We start from the raw sequence: 23,678 nt of genomic DNA, 5'->3' as shown, positions 1-23,678 counted from the left end.
ATGCTGGAGAGGAGTCAGGAGAAAGGTGGTGTTCAGGCACTGCTGGCGGAAGAGGCAGAGACAGGAGAGGTGAGAGAAGGGGGTGCTCATGACTATCTCGGAAATAGAATTAGTGCACATTCCTCCCCATGGTGCAAATTAGTGTGAAGACTCCTCAGAAAACAAAAATATACCTACCATGTGACCAACTTCTACCATCCTGGGTTTGTGCGGACACCACAGAGGTGCTTACACACCTGTGTTTTCCGCTGTATTCATAATAGCTAAGTTATGGAACCTGCCTAGGTAGCCATGGACAGACAAATGGATAAAGAAACATAGAACATATACACAATGGAGTTTCATCCAGCCATAAAAAGAATGAACTCTATTGTTCATTAGGAAAAAGGGTGGAGATCACTTTATTAAGCAAAACCAGTAGGACTCCAATAGACAAGTGTTGCAAGTTTCCCTCATTTTCAAATTCCATCTTTTGCATGGATGTATTAAGTTCTGCATGTATATAGGACATGTCAGCGGGGTGGGAGGGGGACTGGGGAGTGAGCGAGAGGAGCAGGAGCGGAGGATAAAAGAGTGAGCATGGCAAAGTACTTGTTGTACTTGCATGAAAATGTCTTTATGAAACAGTCGCTACGGAAAACGAATATGTGCCGACGAAAAGGAAAGTATATGCCCCTTCACTGGTGTTTCTTAGCACAAAGGACTGCTCCATTAATAGTAATTAGAGTAGGGACATAATGAAGGCCTGGGGGTGGGGTGGGCATGGCTCAGCGGGTAAAGTGCTTGCCAAGCAAGCATAAGGATCTGGGTTCGAATTTCCAGAACTGATATAAAAGCCAGACACACAGCATGAGGGGTTGTAATAGGAGGCTTGTGGGCCAGCTAGCCTGCTGTGTTTATGTGGAAAAACAACAATGATATTATCTCAACTAAGGAAGAAGGCAGGGACTGACGAACCGTGTTTGACCTCTAACCTCTACACACACACACACACACACACACACACACACACACACACACACACACACGGGAGAGAGAGATTATGAATAACATTTTCGTCTTGATTGTCCCAGGTAAGCAAGCCCTACATTTGCTGTTCCTTTTGAAAGATGACATGCGTACACATAAGTTTAGATTGCATAGTTTTTTTTTTTTTTGGTTTTTCGAGACAGGGTTTCTCTGTGAAGCTTTGCGCCTTTCCTGGATCTCGCTCTGTAGACCAGGCTGGCCTCGAACTCACAGAGATCCACCTGGCTCTGCCTCCCGAGTGCTGGGATTAAAGGCGTGCGCCACCACTGCCCGGCGATTGCATAGTTTAACGGACGAGTAGCTACTGTTCTCATCGGTCGGTGATTGACTTTGCTGCATCCAGACAGAGGAAATCAAGTGCTGACGGCTGTCTCTCTCTCCCCCAGGTGTCCTGGTACTGCATACTGGGGTGTAAAGCGGGCGGAAGCTACAGCAAAGTCAGACTGAACAACAACCACCTCCCCAACTCCGGAGAAGCGGTACGTCACCCTCCCTGCCCCAAGCCTCATTAATGACAACCTTGTGTGTGTTCTCCCTGTGAAGTCTTTACAGCGGAGAATTGACACTAATTCCAACTCGAGTCCCAACTAAGATCCAGCGGCGAAGGAGAAAGGTTTATCCAATTATGATTTAATAGTCCCACTGCCGTAACTTTCTGAGTTAGAGCCCAAGTGTTTCCCTTCACAGATTCCAGCCGACGGCAGAAGCACCTTTGAAATTAAAGGGTTAGAAACGAATGAAAAGTATATATTTGCCATCGCGGCATACTCCGCCAATGGGAAACTCATCGGCGACGCCGTGGGCGAGACAACCAAACCGATCCTCATTTACCCGCCTCTCTCTGCCGTCACCGCCCGGATGTACCTGACACAGGTAGAAAAGATGGCGGCTATCTCCGTCCTTTTTTCCCTCTTTCTTTCTGTTCAGCACTTGCTAACTGATATTCGATGGAAGGAAAGTCACAGGCGACATCCCACAGTGCCTGTGATACCTATCTTATTCATACAACACAAACCGTTGCTTCCCTTATTAGTAAATTGGCCTTCTCTTAGACGTTTTGGAAAATACTACAATGCATTTAAATAAATGTTATCTGTGACTACCCCGAGTAGCAGATCTGACTCTGGGGCAATGTTGTCAATGCCTGGTGACATTTTTGGTTGTCACAACCTAGGAACGCTGCTGCTCTCTCGTGAGTAGAGGCTAGGGATGCTGATACGCAGTATCCAGTGTGACAGGACAGCCTTCTGCAACAAAGAAGTACCCACCACATGCTGGGGATGTAACTCAGTGGTAACAGAATACTAGCCCAGCATGCACAAGGCTGTGGGTTCAATCACAAACATCGTAAAAAAAATAATCCAATATAGAATGTCAGTAGCATCAGGATGACAAACCCACATCCAGAGAGAACTCTCTCTCTCTCTCTCTCTCTCTCTCTCTCTCTCTCTCCATGCAATTGTATATGCATATAATATACACATATATGTGTGAATTTCTATATGTTATTTTTAGCCATTTTACATGGTATTTTTTCCTTTCTTTCTTTCTTTCTTTCTTTCTTTCTTTCTTTCTTTCTGTTTTTGCCTTTTCAAGACAGGGTTTCTCTGTGTAGTTCTGACTGTCCAGGAACTCACTCTGTAGACCAGGCTGGCCTCAAACTCAGAGATCCACCTGCCTCTCTGCCTCCTGAGTGCTGGGATTAAAGGACTGTGCCATCAGGCCCAGCTGATATTTTCATTTAATAGATAACTTTTATTTTTCTATTCCATTAGACAATTTCCTATGAAGTATTCTTTAATGATTCTATTTTATTGAATTGTTATTTTTGTTTAAAAATAAAATATAGTTATATAATTCCCCCTTCCCTTTTTTCCTTTCAACACCTCCCATATATTCCCCCACCCTGTAGAATTCATGGCTTGTTTTCTTTAACACTGTATTGAGCCTTGTGGACATGTGGTAGTTTTCTTAGTAATTCCTTACTGCTGCACATTTAGATACTTTTCAGTACTTTGTTATTTTAAAAAAAGCTAAAATATACATTACTGCATATAAATCTTTAACTATACCCCTGGTCACTTTTCCAGAATAAATTCATAGAAAGGAACTTACCAAGTTAATGGAACCAGGTAGACCCAAGTTCAGATTCAAGCTTCTCACAGTAGCCATGTGGTACTGAGTGAGTGACTTCGTGTGTGAAGGGAGAACAGTAATAACATGTCCAGAGGTCTTAGGGATGTCAACAGAGTTGCATATGTCAAATATTTAATGATAACATTTTTCTCGAAGCACACACTGAATAAATACTATTATTATTGTTAGTTATAAATACACTCATGATTAACCTTCTTGCTGAAATAGCTGTCGTCTGACTAAAGACGTGTATCACCCATGAATAGGACACCAGAGTGACTCATTGACCTAGGTCTGAAGTATCTAATTTTAAGTCTATTATTGGCTATGGAGTGGATGGCTTTCAGAATTTTATCATATTTCTATTGTGCTGTGCTATTTTTCTTTTAATAGTTGATTAGCATTATAAGCTTAGATCCCACTGGCATTTTATATGATCATATTTTTCAAAGAAAATTAAATTGAATTGCTAAGATTTGTCTAGCATTGGTATAGCATGTCACACGGGCTCACTGTTTTCTAGTGTTTTGATTTCTTTAGAACCTAATATATTCTCTAATTTGCAGCCATGGAGTTATTGTGAGGCGCTGAATATTTCATCAAGACCTGATTTTTCTCCCGGGAGTGGTTTGACTCTTGGGTTCCATTTGGCAGAACTTCCATCGATAGTTAATAAAATGACGCCCAGGCCACACTGGTGGTATAATGAGAAGTGCCATAGCAATGACCCGTGTCTCCTTAGTGACACTGGGTCTGTAGTTCTCTAGGTCACTCAAGATGGTCGGCGGGCATTCTCCCACAATGCCAAGGGGCTAAAGCAGGAATCGCTCACTTATTAAACCTCCTTAATTCTTAAATTTGAAGATTAAGTTATTATATATTCTAGGCTAATATAAACCTTTTTTTTTTTTTTTTTTTTTTTTTTTTTTTTTTTTTTTTTTTTTACAAAATTTGGTTTTCATAGCAGGGGCTAGTTTTTAGTTTCAGGACAACCCTGTTCACTAAAATGCATTATCGTAAGTATTATGTAGTGAAAGATGAGCTATTTCCCCAAATGCTTCTGGTTGTCATGGCCTTGGGGGTTTAGGTTGTGCTTTTATTCCACATTATTCTATAAACATTAATAAAGTCAGGCAAATCTTTAACAGGTTTTCCACTAACGTAGAACACTAGTAATTTAGTCTGTTTAGATTTTTTTTAAAAAAGGAATCCTTAGAATTATAATATTTTGTGAATATTCCCTCATTTTTGGCCTCATTTTTGTTTACTTTTTTTAAAAGCAGGTAATAGTTAAGGAATATGTTCTCAACCTTCCTAATGCTGCGACCCTTTAATACAGTTCCTCATGCTGTGGTGACCCCCAACCATAAAATTATTTTGTTGCTACTTCATAACTGTAATTTTGCTACTGTTGTGGATCGTAATGCAAATATCTGATCAGCAACCCCCGCAGGGGTCACGACCCAGAGGTTGAGAACCACTTGCCTTAAAGTTTCTCCGGTAGCAGATGGTAAATCTGACTCTTGGATCAGCTCATGTCTTTTTGCACCTCTGTCCACATTCCAGAAGTTCTAGTATGGGACATTGCTTTGTGCTCGCTCTCAGAACAGCATCACTGTGGACCCCCGATGGGTCCTTGTCTCCTCTAGGCCCCTTCTCTTCCCTTCTTCTGGACACACTTCATTCTCTTATCAGTTTTCTCTTGTCTGGGCCTGAGCTGGTGTGCCAGCTGGTCTTCCTGGTGAGATGTAGCGGATCTAAGGACGGAACACGTATGCGTTGTCACAGTCCCAATAGTGACAGGAGTGAGGGAAGTGTTGCTCTTGCATTTTCCCATTTCACAGGTGAATTCGTTAGAACCCACTGGTGCGTAAAGGATTCCTTTTGCCCATGAGTTTAAATTTGAAAGAGAGAATTATGGGTGATTTAGTTAGCGTCAACTGTCTACTTGACAGAGCCTAGAATTGCCCGAGAAGAGTCTCGGTTGAGCAATTGTCTTTATTGGGCTGGTCTGTGGATGTATTAGTGGGGGTTGTTCCGATTATCTTGATTGATGTAGGAGGGATCAGCCCACTGTGATTGGCGCCGTTTCCCGGCCAGGTGATCCTGGGCTGTAGAAAGGAAAGCGAGTGAACACGGTGCCAGCCAGCAGGTTCCTCCGTGGTTTTTGCTCTGAGTTCTGTCTCAGGTCCAGCTCTGACTTCCCTCAAGAGGGACTGACTTCGTGACCTGGAGATGTAAGCTCAAATAAACCCTTTCCCCCATCAGCTGCTTTCCTCAGAGTGTTTTATCACAGCAACAAGACAGGAAGCTAGAGCAATGGGTAAAAAATGAAGCGTTTCCCTGAAGAAGTTTCAGCTCCTCTCCCTCTCACTTTCTATCACCCCTGTCCTTGCTCATCTCTTTATCGTGGACTTGTATTTATATCTACTTTGCATCAGGTTCCATGCTCGATGCCATCTCTCCTTCCTAGGAAATGTCTTGTTCACTCATCTGGATCGTCACCACAGTGGTGAGCCTGTGTAGATAATCTTACTTCTGGGTTCCGGCTAAGGTCCTCAATGACACTAGGGAGCCAGCCTAGCTCGGGCGAGGCAGGTGTGGGCTGTGGAAGGCTGTGGGGTTAAGGCCAGGCTACGTTTTGTACCTTTGAGTCTCTCTGTACATCCGTTTTGTTTTACTCTCTCTAAAGACTGGCTTTGTTTACTTCTCTACTTTTTGAAAGGAAAATAGCCATTCCTGAATTTGATACATCCCTTAATTCCAGCCACCCAGGCCAGCAGGCCCTGGAATTTGAGTCCAAATTCCTGAGAAAGGGTCTGATTGGTTCATTTGATTTAGGAGAGTCTGACTTAACTTCTGTGTTTCAGTACAGATGTTTTGTAAGTCCACTCTTCTTCTTTCCTATGATGTCACATCTGGGCAGTCTGATTGGAAATCCTTTGAGCACCCCCCAGCCCCCTTTTGTAACAGCAGAAAATTTCAGTCTCTCAGTCGGCATGGACTTTTCCAGATTCTCTGACTCTAGAACCATCTAGTCCACTTCTGTTTTACGCAAGCCAGTCCATACCTGATGGTGCCTCCCTTGCCCTCCCTAGGAGCTTCTTGCATAAGTGATAACATTTTTCACCAAATTCTTCTTCTATTGAGTGTGTTATTAGCCTTGACATCAGAACTAAACTTTGAATGAAGTCCCTCTTGCTTTAAAAGCGGCTATGAAATACCCTGGCAGTAAACAATGTCGTTGTATGTAGTCAAATTGCTTGACATCCCCCTACTGGAGGAGAAGGACATTTCCAGAAAAGGGTGATTTTTAGATTTAGTGAACAGAGCATTTCTAAGTACTTAGTCTGCCCCAGGTACTCCAAATACAGGATCCTAAGAACCGACTGTATGGAAGTGTGAGTTAGCAAGCTAGTTTTGCAGGGTGCTTGGATCTACCATCAGAGTTTACGGTTCACTAGGACCTGGTAAGACCAAGAATTTTGCATTTCTAAGTAGTTCTGAGTGGTTCTGGTAGTCCAGGGCTCCTATGGTGAGACCTCTTGTTTTCAACAAGTGAACAAAATGTTGTGGTGGGAACTGGGCAAAGTAAACAGGTAGACTAGATATCAGAAAGGGGATGAGTGCTAAGGCATAAATATCTAGAGTAAGGCAGTGGAATGGACAGTAATGATAGTGTTCAGCAAGATGACAGGGAGAGTGCAATTTGAGGAGATACCTGAAGGAAGTGGTTCTCTAGGGAAAAACATTCTGAAGAAGGAAGAGCCGGAGCAGGAGCCCTAAGGTTTTCAGGTGTTCTCCCAGTCTGTGGTGGTTTGAATGAAAATGGCCCCCATAGGCCCATAGGGAGTGGCACTATTAGGAGGTGTGGTCTTGTTGAAGGAAGTGTGTCATGGTGGGGGTAGGCTTGGAAGTCTCAGATGCTCAAGCCAGGCCCCGTGTCCCTCTCTCTTCCTGCTGCCTGCCAATCTGGATGTAGAACTCTCGGCTACCTCTCCAGTATCAAGTCTGCAAGGTGTACGGCCATGTTTCCCACCATGATGAAAATGGATAAATCTCTGAACTGTAAATCAGCACCAATGACATGTTTTCCTTTGTAAGAGTTGTTATGGTCATGGTGTCTCTTCACAGCAATAGAAACACACTCTGTATGATCAACAGCAGGTCAGCTTTTATGGCTGGAGCATAGCGACCCCAGGAGAGCAGGGAGTGGGCAGACATGTAAGATGTGGGGCACTGGCAGGATTTTGCCTTGCCTAAAATGGGCAGCTACTGACGAGTCTTGATTCATGCTGTGTCCCAGTGTAACTTCTATTTTCAAAGGTTTATCTGGCTAAGTTGGGAACAGACATGGAGAGTATGGAAGACTACTCTCCCCTGCTGAATTCCAGTGAGAGGGGAAAGGGTCTTACCTGTGGTGACAGGAGCCAATGTGGTGAGAAGTGGTTGGGTTCTTGGTATGTTCTGGAGAAGGGCTAATGGGAATTCCTAACAGAGATAATGGGGTGGCAAAAATAAGTTTTGACTCTAAGGTCAAGCATCCTATTCGAAGGACAGACTTGACATTATCTGAATTGAGGATGAGGCTATGTGGTGTATTCTTAGAAGCAGGGGAGAATTGAAAGTTGGGGCATGTTGAGGTAAGATAGCCTTTGGGGTTTGGGTGAGAGATATGGACATGAGAAAGAGTTGAGAATAGTATGTGATAGTAAACCTTGTGGCTATCACTAAGAAAATGTAGACAGAAGAGGGAAGCCTGAGGAGTCAGTAAAACTTGGGTATCCAATGTAGAAAGAGTGGGCAAAGAGGAGGCTGGAGAAGGCATCTGGAAGGGAAGGTGGTCATTGAGGCAGGAAACAAGCCTGGAGTGTGGACTTCTGGAAGCTAGCTGTGTGTGGGTTATTTATCAAGGAGAGAGTGTCTAACATAGTCCATTACATCATTAGTCTTTTAGTATGCTCCTCCTCATTTTAACCCCTCCCCAAATATCTGTTCTGTCCAGTGCTGTTAGGTTAATTATTGGTGAACGCACAGACATCATGGCACTTCCTGTTAAAAAGCCTATGGTGCTTCATGAGTTCATAAACCTTATTTATTCATTTTTAATCGGCACATCTAGTATTCAGTAGTTGAGCCAATAACAGTCTATAAGGCCAACACCTTATCCATTAGGCACCTAGGGATTTTAATAACCTGATTTGAAAAGGAAGGGAAGCTCTGCTGTGGGTCTGCCAACCCTCCTCACACATCGTCTTACTTTCCTTGGACCATCTTAGAATTACACAGTGTTTTAGGGACTGCTGCTGCTGCAGCTGTCTGATTGGTCAGATGTGGCCCACAGCAGTGACTTACTGTACTTACTCTAGGAATCGGCTCTCCTACTTCTTCTGACTGCCAGATTCGGTGCAGACTTTCAGCCTCTCCATGTCCCAGCCTCCTCCCCTGCCCAAAGGGTGCTGATGGGCTGTACAGAGCAGTCGGTGGCAGAGGCCTGAGTGTTGAATGTCGTGCTTTGCATCTAGAAAGTTCCATCTGGTTTCAAGGCCTGACAGAACCCATGGCCTACATGAACTTTTCCTCACGTTACATGTTTCTCTTCCAGTTCTGCGTCATCACTCCAGTCTTCCTTCGATGCTCTCTGACCAGTTTTCATGGTCTGTTCTTCTCACATTCTGTCCAAACCGTACCAGCTGGAACTGTGCCCTTGCCTCAGGGTTCAACTCAAGCCCCTCCGCCCTCCTTCTGAAACGTGCACTCTGTGTTACTAAGACCCCCCACAACAGTTGTGGATTCTTCATAGCCTCGCTGTGCTGTTGTGCGGTTTATGCCTTCAGCTCGCTTCCACGGGCGGTGAGGGCATTCCCGAGCTGACATGCGTGTCTCCTCCGGCATTGAGCACAGGGTAGGAACTTACAGGAAGGCTTACCACTTGGTGAGTGAGGAGGAATCATTTGACAGACCCGAGAAGTTCTGGCCTTGTAAGTTTTTCCCACGAGTGGATCATGTTCTAGTAACATGTCCTTTCTGTGCTTAATTCAATGAATTTATTTATGCCTTATCATTTGAGGCAGCGTGGAAGTCATTTGGTGAAGGTTCATGTTATGTATGCATTTAAATAGAAGAATTTTTAGAAATTCCCTTCAATATATTCTATCAAAAGAAGGTCAGTTGGTGATTTTTTTTTTCTACTGAGCTTCTAAGCTTCGCTAGTGAAGTTATTTTTCTCAACACTGAATCTGTTAAACTTAAAAGATATGGACTCTTGGAAAACTTCTGTTTTATTCTTTACCCTTTTCAGCTGCCAACTCTTTGTTGCACAAAAGCTCAGAAAGTGTCAGTCAGAACCAGGAAAGAATGAAATATATTTCATATATCAGGTTGGGGAAATCTGATTGTTTCTCTTGGAGCAGATTGTTCATTATAACGGTATCTATAATAAATGGGGCATACTGCTGAGATGGATGGAAATGAAATTAATTTGGCTCAGATGTGATCTTTGTTTTGCTTATGAGGATTTGAAACATCCTTACAGAGTTTCAAATTTCCATGCAATTTAGAAATAAAAGAGATTTCAAACTGCATCTGCCTCCCCTGCCGGTAGCCATCCATGGCCACCCCATTCCCTCACTATGGCCCCGTGGAGCAGAGCAGTAAACGTGAGATTAGTGTGTGGCAGGAAGTGTCCGAATTCTGTTTGAAATATGCGTGTTCCAAGTGAAAAGACCCCTTGAGACAATACATTTTTTTTTTGTCACAGGTTGCCTATCAGGTTGGAAACTATGAGTTGGCCAAGAAGGTCTTCTCACCAGTTTGGGATTATATTGTTGCTTCTCCGCTTCAGGATGATCAGTCCATTATCTCTCTAAGCAACATTATGACGGTGACACAGAGGAGGTAATTAGAAATTAAAGCCCCATGTTGTGTGTTTTCATTTGCATATCAAGACAGCCCATATAAAAGTATATCTAACCAGAGTTATAAAGTGCATATATTCCAAGGTCTTCAGTCCTCATTAGACACGACCTCACTAGAGTCAGGAAAAACAGTGAGGCAGGTGGGTAAAGGTTTTGGAATAAAAATGTCAAGTGGTAGCAGCCAGAGCAGAAAACATGAATACTCACTGGAGACTTTTGAAACCGAGGAAGGAGAGGATGGGGTTGAGGTGAGGGCTTGCCGTGTGGACTGTGAGTATGAAGGGGTTTCCTTTGCTTCACATGGGCTCCCAGGGTTACACTCTCAGTAGTTGCCAACATGCCCATAGAAGCCATTGAGAACGGCTGACGATCTTCTCATCCTTTTGCTGTTTTTCCTTAAAGGAGCAGGACTTCAGGACAATCCCCAAATAGAGCATTTCAGGCTTAGTTCAGGCTGTGTCTACAAATTGAAAAAAAAAATCCCTCATCTGCTTATTAATGCCTAAAAGAGGTAACCCTTCACCCCTCACAGATAAAGAACTTAAAAACATAAACAATAGACAAAGCAAGATGTTGGTAATGCTTCTTTACACTAAACGCTTAATTCCATTTCAGTTAAACAAATGTAGACTCTTGGCCTTGTTCAAGGGTTGTGAGTGCCGTGGGTGAAAGATCGGAGGGGCATTTTAAGAGGAGGGAGAGGTGAGTTAGGTTTTGTGTGAACTGTAGTATAGAAGAGGGGGTGAACACTGACTGAACTTTCTGGTGTTGTGACTGGGGAGTCTGCAGCATTTACTAAGGGAAATGGGGTGTGTGTGAGGGAAGAGAATAGTGAGGTGGATTTTTTTTTTTTTTTTTGCTTTTGCTTTTCCAGCAGGATGCTTTTGTAGGTCAGGAGATGATAGTAGGTGTTTTGTTTAGTGCTGACACTCAGGAGACAGTCAAAGCTTAAGATGGCAATCCGGAAATTGTCCTTGAGGGTCACCATTGCAATCTCGAAAAGGAGCCTTGTCTTCCAGAGGAGGATGTTTGAACTTCAGCAGAAAAGAGACAACCTGGGCTTGAGCGCTGGTGTTGCTTCCATTAAAGGGGCAGATGTAAGAGATGGAACCAAGGAAGGCTGCTGAGGAGGAGCTGTCCAGGAGATGAGGGAACAGGGAGGGGCATTGCTAAGGGAACTGGGAGTCACTTGGGGCACTGTCCTGCTCTGTGACACCCAAATGCCGGGTCAGGCTCAGTGAAATCCTATAGAAAGGTTGAGCAGGATAGACCTCAGGAGACATTTAGAGTTGGTAATTTGGAGGCCACCAGCAGATTCAAGAGAGCAACTCATGTGATACCAGGAAGAGCAGAAGTGCTACTGAGCAGCAGTGTGGTGATATTATGTTCCCCAAAATTTTGTACACCCTAATAAACTTATCTGGGGTCAGAGAACAGAACAGCCACTAGATATAGAGGCCAGAAAATGGTGGCACTCACGCCTTTAATCATATTACTTGGGAGGCAGAAATCCATCCGGATCTCTGTGAGTTCAAGGACACACTGGAAACAGCCAGGCATGGTGACACATGCCTTTAATCCCAGGAAGTGATGGCAGGAAGCAGAAAGTTATATAAGGCGTGAGGACCAGGAACTAGAGCTGGTTAAGCTTTTAGGCTTTAACCAGCAGTTCAGCTGAGATCCATTCTGGATGAGGACTCAGAGGCTTCCAGTCTGAGGAAACAGGATCAGCTGAGGAACTGGTGAGGTGAGGTGGCTGTGGCTTGTTCTGCTTCTCTGATCTTCCAGCCTTCACCCCAATACCCGGCTCCAGGTTCGTTTTTATTAATAAGATCTTCTAAGATTCATGCTACAGAGCAGCACTGACGTCATAGCTGATGCAGAACTTTGTGTCGAAGCAAGTCTGGTTCCTGATGACTAAGAGTCCGCTTGAGTCGTGTTTATATCCCAGGGTCTTAGAGAGTGTTACACACATAGTAGGCGTTAAGCAAACCCTATTTTGAAAAGGTGAATGAAAAAAGAAACAAGTGAATAAGTAATTGGTGTTGTGACAAGCTAGAAAAATTGGACAGTGATGTCCCTGCGGGTCACACGATGGTATAAGAGGTGGTGGAGACTAAGGTTCTGTGAACCCCAATGTTGAAGGGACTTACTGGACTCTGAGGGAAGCAGGGAATGTAATGGAGCCAGAAAGTGATAGGTGGGACAAAGGCATGATTCACGGCACTGAAGGTCATTGTGAGGCCAATAAAGAAGTCCAGTGTGTATTGCAGGGTGGGGCAGGAGAAACAGAACCCTCCTGGTAAGAGGGTCCAGAGCTCAACGTGGTGGGATCATCTTCAGGTGTGGATTCACGATGTCGGGCTCTTTCCTGCTCTATGGGGTCAGGAGATTCAGAGCAGAAGGACCTGAAGCTTGAGTATGAGGGTTTATCACCAGCTAATCCTAGGGCATGAGTATTGGAAACAAAAGAGCTTTGACATATGTCAAGCTCTGCTGGCCTTTGGCACTGTGGACTGCAATTTAGAGAAGGCAATCAGAAACACCCAGAGCCATTAAGACTCATTCTCTGTAGCTGATTTTGCTTCAAATGCTCCCATTATCACAGAGTTCATCAGCTGGGCTCCCAGGCCTGTTCTTCAGCCTGACTTGTTGTAATTCCATCATGTGGATTGAACAGAACTTTATATAGGAAAATTTGCCACTGATGATTTTTACAGACTGGTGGCCTCACACCTCAGCTGTTTCCCTTTCTTAGTTGTGAGCTTGCTTTCAGGTTTTCGTTTAAACAGACACCTGAGAACAGCTGTTCCATGTGCTGCCAGAGCTGTCAGGGTCGTTGCATAGATGCCGAGAGTCCGCAACCCCAAAAAGGTTGAACAGATGTGGTAGGTTGGACATTGTACAGTAACACCCTTAACACTGTTTCCTTCTTCTGCAGATTGCACTCCAATGTTCTGGCCGACACTTCTTCGATCCTCTTATACCTTTTCCTTAGAAATATCTTTGTGATGAGCGACATTAAAATTAAAGAAGAAAATCTCTTCTGTGATAATATTAAAGGCAATGAGATATTCCCTGCCCAACAAGTGAGTAAATGCCTGGAACTATGTGGGTTCGACTGTGTTTGCCTCAAGGATGATGCCTTTGGGATCTTGTGTCCTTGTAGTGGACGGACGGATCTTGTGTCCTTGTAGTGGACGGACCAAGAGGACGCAGCCTGAATATGTTGTATTATTTTATATTCCATGCAGGTCTCACAACCATCAGGTCATGTGTCCTTCTTCTCAATTTATCTTTTCTCCTCTGTGTATTAGAACAGGATATATTTCAGAATTCAAATCTGTACAATGTGGACAGTGAAGTACTTTTAGTCCCACTACCGCTTCAGAACACTATGGCTTCATTTTTATATGGTTTCTCTGCTTTTGAAAAGGTTCAGGGATTAACATATTATTATTTACAAAATGAGATCTCAGTCAATTTATTGTTCAGCCACCTGCTTTCTTAAAAATGCCTTTTTTTCCTTAGAGATGCTTTTATGCTGCTATGTATTAGCTTGCGATGTTCTTTTGAATTATAAAATTGCATGCTTACACAGAGGCAGAGGCTTAATAGCCCTCCTAGCGATGGACTCTCAGGGCATCTGTACCAGGCTCTGTGTAGTCCGCAACCCTGTAGTGCTCTGACTTTGATAGTGATCTTATATTAGCCCTTCCTTCCAGCCTGTGCCTCTCTCTTTGTTCTGCCTTTCCTCACTAGATATGGAAGCTTCAGGCATCTACTTTCTTTCCTCTTTTGTTTTTTGTAGTAGTTGTTTTTAATATACCGTTTTGATTTGCTCAGACTGGTAGTTGGTTCCATGAGGCCCATGCCAGTGACAGGAGCCCTTCCTCCAGCCCAGTTCACTGTTCTTGGAGCTCAGGGTCTCAAAAGCACCTGCCTGCACTGAATATCCTCTGCACTGTATTCCGTTTCTTCTCTTGCCACACCACATCTGGAAAGGAAGCCATTTAAAAACTGCTTCTGTGAATTTCAGCACCAGAAACGATCAGTCCAATAGAAGCTGCTTGTGTAGAAATGTCTGGTCAGTGTTCGTACAGTGTCTCTTGTGAATAGTGTGGATATAAATATAAATAATGTGGATATAACCCCCCCCCAACATTTTCTTTCCCCAGAAGGAAAGTGAAAGGAGAGGTGAGGACTTCTACCCTTTTATAAGGACTTCTGTTCTCTTACAGGCATATTTAATATCACAGTTCTTAACTTGGCATTCTTCACCATTTCTATTTTGTTGGTGAAAATATAAATAGAAGTATTAGTCTGGCTTGCCGAAAATGTTCCATTTTCTCACAAATTAAGAAGTGAAATTAGACTCTGTTAATCAAGTGAGAACAATATTATTGGTATATTACATTTTAATTATTATTCATCACAATTTGTGGTTTTAAAAACTACTGTGCATTTTTTTCTGCAATTAAAATATAGCTAAGATTATTTTCTCACCAATAAAATAAATGGGCACATTTTCTGTCATTAGTGACTCTTGTATTATCTTACAAAACACTCTGGGGGTTAATTCCAAGATTATACTACGCACATGGAGCATTAAGGGAGAGGCAGAGCCTCCCCATTTTAGACTTTCTTCATGCTGTCATTTGTGTTGTTGAGCCAGAAAGGCCACATTCCTTGTCCTCTCTGCATCTGAAAGACATCTGGAGTGTCACGCCTGATATTTGGCCAGATAACACCAGTTCTTATGTCCGCACAGCTTGCCAGACTGATGGAATGTGAGAACGTGCTTGTGGCGCTGGAGCTCAGCAACTTCCTCAATGATGCCAATTATGCCCTTCAAGCAGTGACCCAGTGCTACGGACTCCTGGCTCCCATCATCTATCACAACATTGTTTTAGTACCTGTCATACAGGTAAGGGTGTCCTGTAGCCTCCACAGGAGGTATGTGTAGAGTGAAAGTTCAGTGATTATTATGGGAAAGAAGAGCCATATTACTCCATAAAGTGCAAGTGGGTCAAGAAGAAGAAGTATTGTGAAAATGTCCCAATAAGTTATATATCAGAAAGGAACCAAATGTGTTTCTTCAAAAGCACAGTCCCATTATCGGCCTTAGTTAAACACTAGCAATGGTCATGTTCTAGTTTTTATATTCTTGTCATTGTAGATATAGCAGTATATCTTCATCACACATCACTAAAGCCATCACAAGAATGCCATAGTGAATAACCCGAGAAAGCTTGCTTCATGGCAGAGTTGATATTCTCATTCAAAGGGAGGAGAATAGACATTTTGGATAAATGAGGGTGAAACACCTAGTTTTTCATCTGAAAGAAAAGTAGAATCTGACCTCTATTTGTACTTTGTAAAACTATCCACATCTGTTAAAGGATTACAAGTGAAATAAAGCAAAACTTTAGGGGTGAAAAATAAAAATTAACCAGGAGCTGACATCTGTGGTCTGGGGTTTTGGGGGAAATCTTCCCAATTAAGAGAACTTCTAAAGCCCAGCAGTAGCGGCGCATGCCTTTAGTCCCAGCACTCGGGAGGAGAGGCAGGTGGATCTCTGTGAGTTCGAGGCCAGCCTGGTCTACAGAGAGAGTTCTAAGACAGCCAGGGCTACACAGAGAAACTTGTCTCTGGGGGAAAAAAGATAGAACTTTTAGAAATGATCAACTGTATGAGACAAAAGAACCATGGCAAAGCTCATAAGAAAGTTGTGGGATTGGAAAAAAATAAACTCAGAGTTAATGAAGAATGAATTAGGTATAACAGGAATCCTTGCAAGCTGGCCATCACCTGATAGGTAGATGGACACAGGATCTGAATAGGCAGTTCATAGAAAACCAAGTCCACTGCATGGTAAGATGCTTGGGTACCAAGTATTTCTAGAAACATGCATTGGATTAACGATGTAGAATCCATAACTCCCATTGCTGGTGGGAACATGTGATAGCAATGGCATTCTGACTCACTGACAGGGTAATGTGAATTGTTAGGAGCTTTTGCGTTTTGAAAAAGAAACTTAATGAAATTAAATCTAACTTTAAGCAAAATTAAAACCAAATAGATCTGATATAGTAATTCCTCTACTGGTAATTTATTTCATAGAACAAAAATTTAATCAAATTAAAAATACATTTATCTGACAGAGCAACCACCCTGAATGTGTTACACAGAATAAAATTCTTACTTGGCGAAGTGCTGGGCCTCCCCCCACCCCTTGTGTCTCAGGTCCATGTATTTTCCCTCCTGGGGATTTGGTACCACGTAATGGTCATTGACTTAGAGTGTGGACTGTGGCCTCAAGGTCGATGCTTTATCCTCCTCAAGGCTCCCAAAGCTGTTGCTCATGTGCACACCTTAGCAAGTAGAAGGGCGTTTTCTGTAGTGTTTGGTGAAGACAAGATAAATGATGGAAAGCAGCAATAGTGCCTGAACCAAAACATTAGCCATGAACTGTTCAATGTGAGAACAATGAATTATGGTTGGTCCATGCCAGATGATCATACATAGCCATTAGCAACACAAATTAGGGCTGTCCCTGCCGATTTGGAAGCACTGTTCGTGAGGCATAGTTGAAGGAAAAAGATAAAAGTTCAGACCAGTATCTAAAAGTGCCATTTTGTGAAATAACAGCAAAATTCTCCCTTGGTACATTTGCATTTGTGCACACACATATGCACACACACATGTAGGAGCTTTGCGAAATGACTAGGGTAGTTAGCATGATTTGGGGATGTGGTGAGCCATGGGGACAGAGGGTAAATTAACACAGAGGGCAGAAAGCATTAAACATGCTCACCAGTGTATCAGGATAATGACATATTGTTAAAATGGTGGCTTGAAGCAAGTCAAAAGCGTAAACACACACACACACACACACACACACACACACACACACACACACACACATATTTGTTCTTTGGGATCATCAGAATCAATGGCTTGCTGTAGTCTCAACTCTGCTTCTCTGACAATTGCATTGTTCCAACCACCAGGGCTGAGAAACCCAATCTAATAGTTGGTTCTTGATCAAATTCAGGAACACACAGTGTGAAGAGGTAAACCCCGGTATTAATTGATTTTCAGTGGTGTAAACACTCAGTTTTAATCTGAGAGGGACTATCATTTCAAGTGCTTCTACCCCTCTGTAATGTCACAAGTGGCCTGACCCCATCTGCACTTTGCCAAGGTCCCCCTAAGCACAGATGTGACCTTTAGTGTTTTGGATCCATATAGCATTTGGCCTCTTTTATGGTGCTTGTGAAAATAAGCATTGTTTTATAGCTATCTGTATATTTATTTTGTACTCTTCATTCATTTTCAAGTTTATGTAGATAGTTGACTCATCTGAAAATGGAATATGTCCATTGTATCTACGTATATTCTTTTATACCTGGTGAATAATGACCAATTGAAGTGGCATTTCATAGCCTAAGATGGATATGATTTATATACTACATTTTATACAAAATAAGATGATATTTTGACACAAAAATCATTGTACTTCTGTTTTTGTAGATCTTGATAAAATGTATTGTGGTTTTGCAAGGAATACCAAGTATTGTTCACTCAAAGAAAAACATTGCAAGCTTTGAGAGTATCCAGCACATGATAGCTTGCTGTATCTTCTACATGACCAAGGTATTTATCTCATTGTCTGTCTAGTGTCATAAAACTTAGGATTGGTGCCGAGTGAGAAAGTCAAGCTTTGTTTAATCGTGGCAATTGGAATGCAGAAGAATAGCATCCCCAGGGCCAGGGAGAAGACTCAGGAATGATGAGTTCATGATGCTCTTGCTGAGGACCCGAGTTTGCTTCTCAACACCCTTGCCAGGCAGCTCACAGCTACCCTAACTCCTGCTTCCCAGGATCCAATGCCCTCTTCTGGTTTCAGAGGCCACCTGCACTAACTTGTTATTAAAAAAAATCTTAAAAAATTAGCATTCCCCAAAGCAATGTTTCTTAGATGGAAAGCAAATGACAGGATGGTAACTGTTGTCGGACTTTTTGATAAAACTGTGGTGCCCCACAAACTCAACCTTGATGTCACTGAAGTAGCATTTGGATATTGTCCGGCATTATATACAGTCACACAGAACACATGTTCCAAACCCCTAGACTACTGACGCATTTAGTATGCTGTGCACGGTCTGTACGTCACCTTGTCAGGTTGTGGTCATGATGGACAGAGCCCAAAGACAGGCCTCAGCTATCAAGGCCAGGGTCTGGGCTAGGATAATGGAACTTAGCTCCACAGAGACAAACAATAGCTGGGTGTGTTGATCATGGCTTTAATCCCAGCACTTGGGAGGCAGAGGAGGGTGGATCTCTATGAGTTTTACACAGTGAGTTCCAAGGCAGCCAGAGCTATGTAGTGAGATCTTGTCTCAAGAAAACCAAAACCCCAAACCCCCCAAACCAAAAACCAAAACCACAACTCAGAGACCAGCATCAAGATTACAATTAAAGGATTAATCAGTGAATGAGGAGTATGATGCTTTTATGAAATTAGAATGTAAAAGAGTGAGGGCAGCTGTGAAGGAAAGGACAGGCTAGGTATACTCTTGGGGTATGAGACAGGTGTGCCAGCCCCTGAGGCCAAGTGTAAAGGCAAATCCAGACCATGGATTAGGCATGGTGAATCTGGAGATGGGAGCTTAGGATGGACACAGGCAAAGTGTAGGAAGAAGACAAACTGCTTTCTCAGGTTTTAGTCTGCTCCTTCATTCAACAGCTATTCACTTATTACTTACAGTCAGATTCTGTTTTGGGAATTTGGTGTATGCCCAAAGAATTAGAGCTTCATGGGTGATACCAGCTCTGTAGCTTGGGTAATGAATAGTAGGTGGTGACATAGAGCTGTGGAGAGACTGGGGAAGGCTTCAATTGAGATTTGGATATCCTTTAAGCAAGGAATACAAACTCAAGTGATCACTGAGACCACACAGGTAAAATAATGTGTGATTTGGTTGGCTATGAGGCCAGATTGTTGGGTCCCGAGACAAACTTACCTGTGACATTCATTAAAGAATTAAGTAATTAAGATAACAGCCCAGTTCTGTCTCATGAGCTTATGCTTTAGTGGGGAGGAGACAGAGCACATGCACGAGCACATGCGTGTGCATGTGCACACACACGAGTAATTCTGTGAAGCTTTAAATGATGCAAGTGAAAAGAAACTCAGTTAAGGGAGAGACATTTATGGGCTGGGATTTCCTTAGAGGGGAAGGGCCCGGACAGCAGACAGAACATGTGAACATGAACTTGGAGGCCCATGGCTAGTCTCATCTCACAACCCAGTAGGCATGAAGGAAAAGTAGAAATGAGATTTATTTTTTTTAAAGTAGAAAGTAGAAATGGAGGATGATTATTTGTGTAATTTACCCTTCACTATGTTGGAAAAGGCCAGAGGTGAGTTGGGGCCAAGAAGGCAAAGAAACCTTTAAAGAGAGAGAAATCAGATGATATAAAACCAACCAACCAACCAACCAACCAACCAACCAACCAACCAACCAACCAACCAACTAAATAATGATACAAGACACCTGGCTTCTATAACAAACGGATTTGATAAAGGTCACGGAAGCAACAGACTGTGAGTTAAATACTCCGGTGTAGAATTGCTCAGAGATGGTGAACACATTCAGAAGGCAGATGCAGAGCCGTAACCTGAAAGACCAGGAGTCTAGGTTCAAGAAAGAAATAGGTGGAGCAGTAATAGGCTCCCCGAGTCCCAAGCAGGATAAAAGTAGGAACACTCCTTTAGAGAGGTGTTGGTGACCTTTTGAAGTCGATGGTTAAGGACATGTTTTCAAGGCTTGAAGAACAGATTCCTGGACATGCAAGGAGATTCAACTGGCTCCCAGCTCAGCAGCGCTAGAAGTTAAAACACCAAAACACTGTTTGAAGGATAAAGCCTGAGGTCCCAGAACTCAGAACCAAGAAAGATACCAGCCATTTATTCAGGCAAAAATAAACACTTTCAAAGTACAAGTGTGCGCAGAGCATTGTGCCTATGCCCTTATCTGAGGAAAACACTTGAGGAAACCCTTTATCAAATGACAATTGATTCCAAGCAGAAGTCCCAAGATAGGGGGAGGCAAGAAGGGAGGTACGATAGGAACCATGAATCTCTCACTATATGTATTATTAAAAGTAAATAGATGATAAGGGTGTGAGTTGGACTTTGTAATGTAAATCTAAGTAGGCTTTCTTGAAAGACAAGAGTCATCCTTGAAAGACAAACTTATTAGTAACCCAGAACTAAACCTTCTATGATACCCGAGGGCGAGGGGAGAACGTTAAGAGGTCAGTTTTTGGTTGTACGAAATTATGATTGTTACACAAAACGTGTATAGCTTAAGGCTACTGTTTTCTCTGACAGGACACACACGCATATTTAAAGATGATTTGGTGATGTGTCACTGTGAGCGGAACTTTACCATACAGTGGGACTTCTAAGTATAGAGGGGGAAAAGAATAAAGTGGGACCAAAAAGAGAGAGGGAGAGAGAGAGAGAGAGAAGCCAAGAACGAGAAATATGGGCCGAGAGGGAAGTGCTAATTTAACCCAAGCATTTAAGAAGCAAGGAAGCGTGTTCACTTCAAAGATGGGAGTAATAAAACAAGTGTCAACCACTTTACAAAGTACGGATGACCATAGGAGACAGGGTCCCAGGAAGGCTAGAAATGCAGGTTCTCACGTAGGTATTATTTCAAAAAAGATGTCTAGGATGAAGGAGACAATGGTAATGGGCAAATATCAACAAAACAAAGGAGGAAGATGATGATTTCCACACCAGAAAAAGCTGAATTCGAAACCACAAACATTAACCAGAAAAAGAGTGGCCTTATGCTCTGTCCCTTGGCTCTTTTGGGCTGACCTTCCCTGACACTGGGAGGCTTCAGATCTAGTATACGCCAGTCTCAGGACAGGCTCACGGTCAAGCATAAAAGACCACGTCTTCCCTAGAGTAGATTCTTCACACCCCAAAGAGGGAGAGTCTGAGTTAAAATAAAGCTTGAATTTTTTTTTATAACAGCAAATTCAAGAAAAATAAGATTGCGTGAAAAATGCCACAAGGACATTTGATAACACTTAGCAACCTTTCCTAATAAAATTGCTAGTGAGTTGGGAATGAAAGGGAGCTGCTGAATAACGATAAGGACATTTACCCAAATTTTAAAGCAAATATCATGCTAAATGGCAAATTTCTGAAGCCATTTCCTTAAAAACCAGGCCCAGGAAGGAGGTGCTGACTTTTAACGGTCTTGTTTTCACAAGTTCCTTCTTGAGCTATAGACACGGATTTGAAATACTTTTATAATAGTAGAAAGGGAAAATGCAGCTTATTAGCAATCGTAGGGGTCTCAAACATCCTGTAAGGAATAATTAGGATTATATGAAGACTATATAAAGTGGGTGTATATTAAGCGGATATGAGTGATAGTTTCATTTTATGTCAGAAATCATTAGAAACAGAGGGCAGGCTGTACTATTTAAAACTCAGTAAAGTGTCAGAGAACCTGCAGAAAGGAACTGAAATCTTGCCAAGGATACACATTAAGATCCGAGCATATGGCAGGCCACATCAAGTTCCTACACACGAAGATACACTGTAACGGAAATATAAATCTTTCCTAAAAATGACACTTAAATTTAATGCAGTCTTAATCACAATTCCCATGGGGTTTCTTTAGAATCATTTAAAGGTTCTCAATAGAAATTAAAACTCACTACAAAGCTGCCTTGGTAAAAATGGTGTTAAGGCATTGTGGGCAAATCGATCAGAGGAACAGATTAGAGGGTTCAGCCCACGTCCCCGGAAGAAATGAGTGTGTTACAAAGGTAGCAATTTGATTGACCACGGAGACTTTGATCTGCTATTATAGTTTTCAATGTGGGGGACCCTGGTATAAGTGACGATGCATCTGAAGTAAGCCAGAGCCCTACCCCACACTGTAACAATGTCCAGCTGGATCCAAGAAAGTCTGTGTGGCTTGGAGTCAGGGGTCACCTTGCTCAGCAACAGGGGAACACATACCAAAAATACTGATAGTTGTAGTTGGAACATTTTTATGGCAAGAAAGTATAAGAAAAGTTAAGGGCCCTATCAGAAGGGGGAAATGCATTGCAGTTGCAGGATCGTGACCACTGATTGCCTCAGAGAAGGGTCCATGAGAAAGTAAGCAGTTCCTTTAAAGGTGGAGCAGCGAGCAGGTAGCAGTGGAAAGGTCCTCCTCTGAGATCCAACAGGAGACTTTCAGGGGTTTCAAGCCCAGGGATGGCAAAATGGGGGTCTGCATTTTAGAGAAAGAAATGATTCCAGTCTCACGACAGCTAGTGGTTTGAAGGAGATAAGACTTGCGTGTGGCAGGGGATGAGTTAGAAGGCAGGAAATGGTAACTAGAGAAATGGAGAAAGCGAGAGGCGGAGGGCATAGACAGGTTCAAGAGTTATTTGTGAGCTAGATGGAGGAACTGGCAATCCACCCCATGCAAGGGTAAAGGACACAAAGTCAGGGCCTGGGTTAATATCTAGCTATATTTTCTGGACATCTGGACAAGCACAATACTTTTCATTGACCCCAGATGAGGAATATTTGTGTGTAGTGAAGGAGAAAAGGCTGTGCTTTGGAAAGAATCACTTCTGAGGTCCTGCGGGTCCAGGGTGCAGGGGAGGAGAATCATGTGTAACTACAGAGGGGCTGTTCCACGTGGACCACGACCGAAGCAGTGGTAAAGTAGGATGCTGCCTCAGACAGGCTGTTGCAGAGACGGCAAAGGAGTTACTGAAGAGTCCCAAAGACGCACTTAATCCAGGAGCAGCTCCTGCTTCGGACTAGGTCGGGGGAGGAGTCTGAGGAAGCCCGCTGTCTGTCATTCCCACCCTTCTCAGCCTTTGTGCAGAATTCATCCTGTCTTGGTCACACCTGCTGTAACCACTGGCAACACCTGCTCTTCTCTCATGATCCCAAGTTCATTAGTGCTGTGCTGGGCCTAGAGTGCCCCTGCTGCCCTTCTCCTCCTCCTCCCCTTCCTCCTCTTACTCCTCCTCCTCCTCCTCTTATTATTATTATATTATTTTCTTTTTTCATTTTTGTATGTGTCTGGGTGTTTTGCCTGCATGTATGTGCACCATGTGTGTACCTGGTGCCCTTGGAACTCAGAAGAGGGTATTGAATTTCCTGGAACTGGAGCTACAGATGGTTGTGAGCCATCATTTGGATGCTGGGCAGTGATCCCAGTCCTGTGCAAGAACAAGTGCTTTTAACCACTGCACTAAGCTCTCCAGACCCCTACTGGCTTCTTTAGAGGCTGTTCATCTGCTTGGCCGGCCCACAGAGGCTTCCAGGGAAGAAAGGTGCTTCTGTGGAGCTGTGTTCCTTTCTGGTAAAGGAAGGGGCAGCTTGCACTCTCCTTCAGAACACTCGACACAGGAATCCTATTTAAATGACATGGCTCCACCCCAACAAAGGAATTATATTCCAAGACAACCGGTGACTTTCCAATAGCAAGTTTTCTGTCGAGAACAAACACAGCAAATCCTGCTTATCCAGGTAGCTAGAACATTTAAATT

General features: G+C 43.1%; 1 protein-coding gene across 9 annotated transcripts in view; it reads left to right on the top strand.

Moving 5' to 3' along the window:
• Positions 1 to 23,678, top strand: part of Cfap54 (cilia and flagella associated protein 54) — a 323,915-nt gene that overhangs the window by 77,571 nt on the left and 222,666 nt on the right. For all 9 annotated transcript variants that reach the window (XR_008221626.1, XR_008221627.1, XR_008221628.1 and 6 more), the window contains 6 exons: positions 1,416 to 1,508; positions 1,717 to 1,902; positions 9,926 to 10,062; positions 13,024 to 13,171; positions 14,854 to 15,009; positions 17,619 to 17,741. Coding sequence is in view for 6 of the 9 variants with exons in the window: in XM_052753120.1 (XP_052609080.1) it covers positions 1,416 to 1,508; positions 1,717 to 1,902; positions 9,926 to 10,062; positions 13,024 to 13,171; positions 14,854 to 15,009; positions 17,619 to 17,741 (843 nt within the window). In the remaining 3 variants the exon portion in view is untranslated. The remainder of the gene's footprint in view (positions 1 to 1,415; positions 1,509 to 1,716; positions 1,903 to 9,925; positions 10,063 to 13,023; positions 13,172 to 14,853; positions 15,010 to 17,618; positions 17,742 to 23,678) is intronic.

Source organism: Peromyscus californicus, unplaced genomic scaffold (genome assembly GCF_007827085.1).
Source record: "Peromyscus californicus insignis strain IS unplaced genomic scaffold, ASM782708v3 Scaffold_24__1_contigs__length_46423439, whole genome shotgun sequence".
NCBI lineage: Eukaryota > Metazoa > Chordata > Mammalia > Rodentia > Cricetidae > Peromyscus > Peromyscus californicus.
The sequence above is the reverse complement of the archived record's forward strand: the minus strand, read 5'-3'. Positions and strand labels throughout refer to the sequence as shown.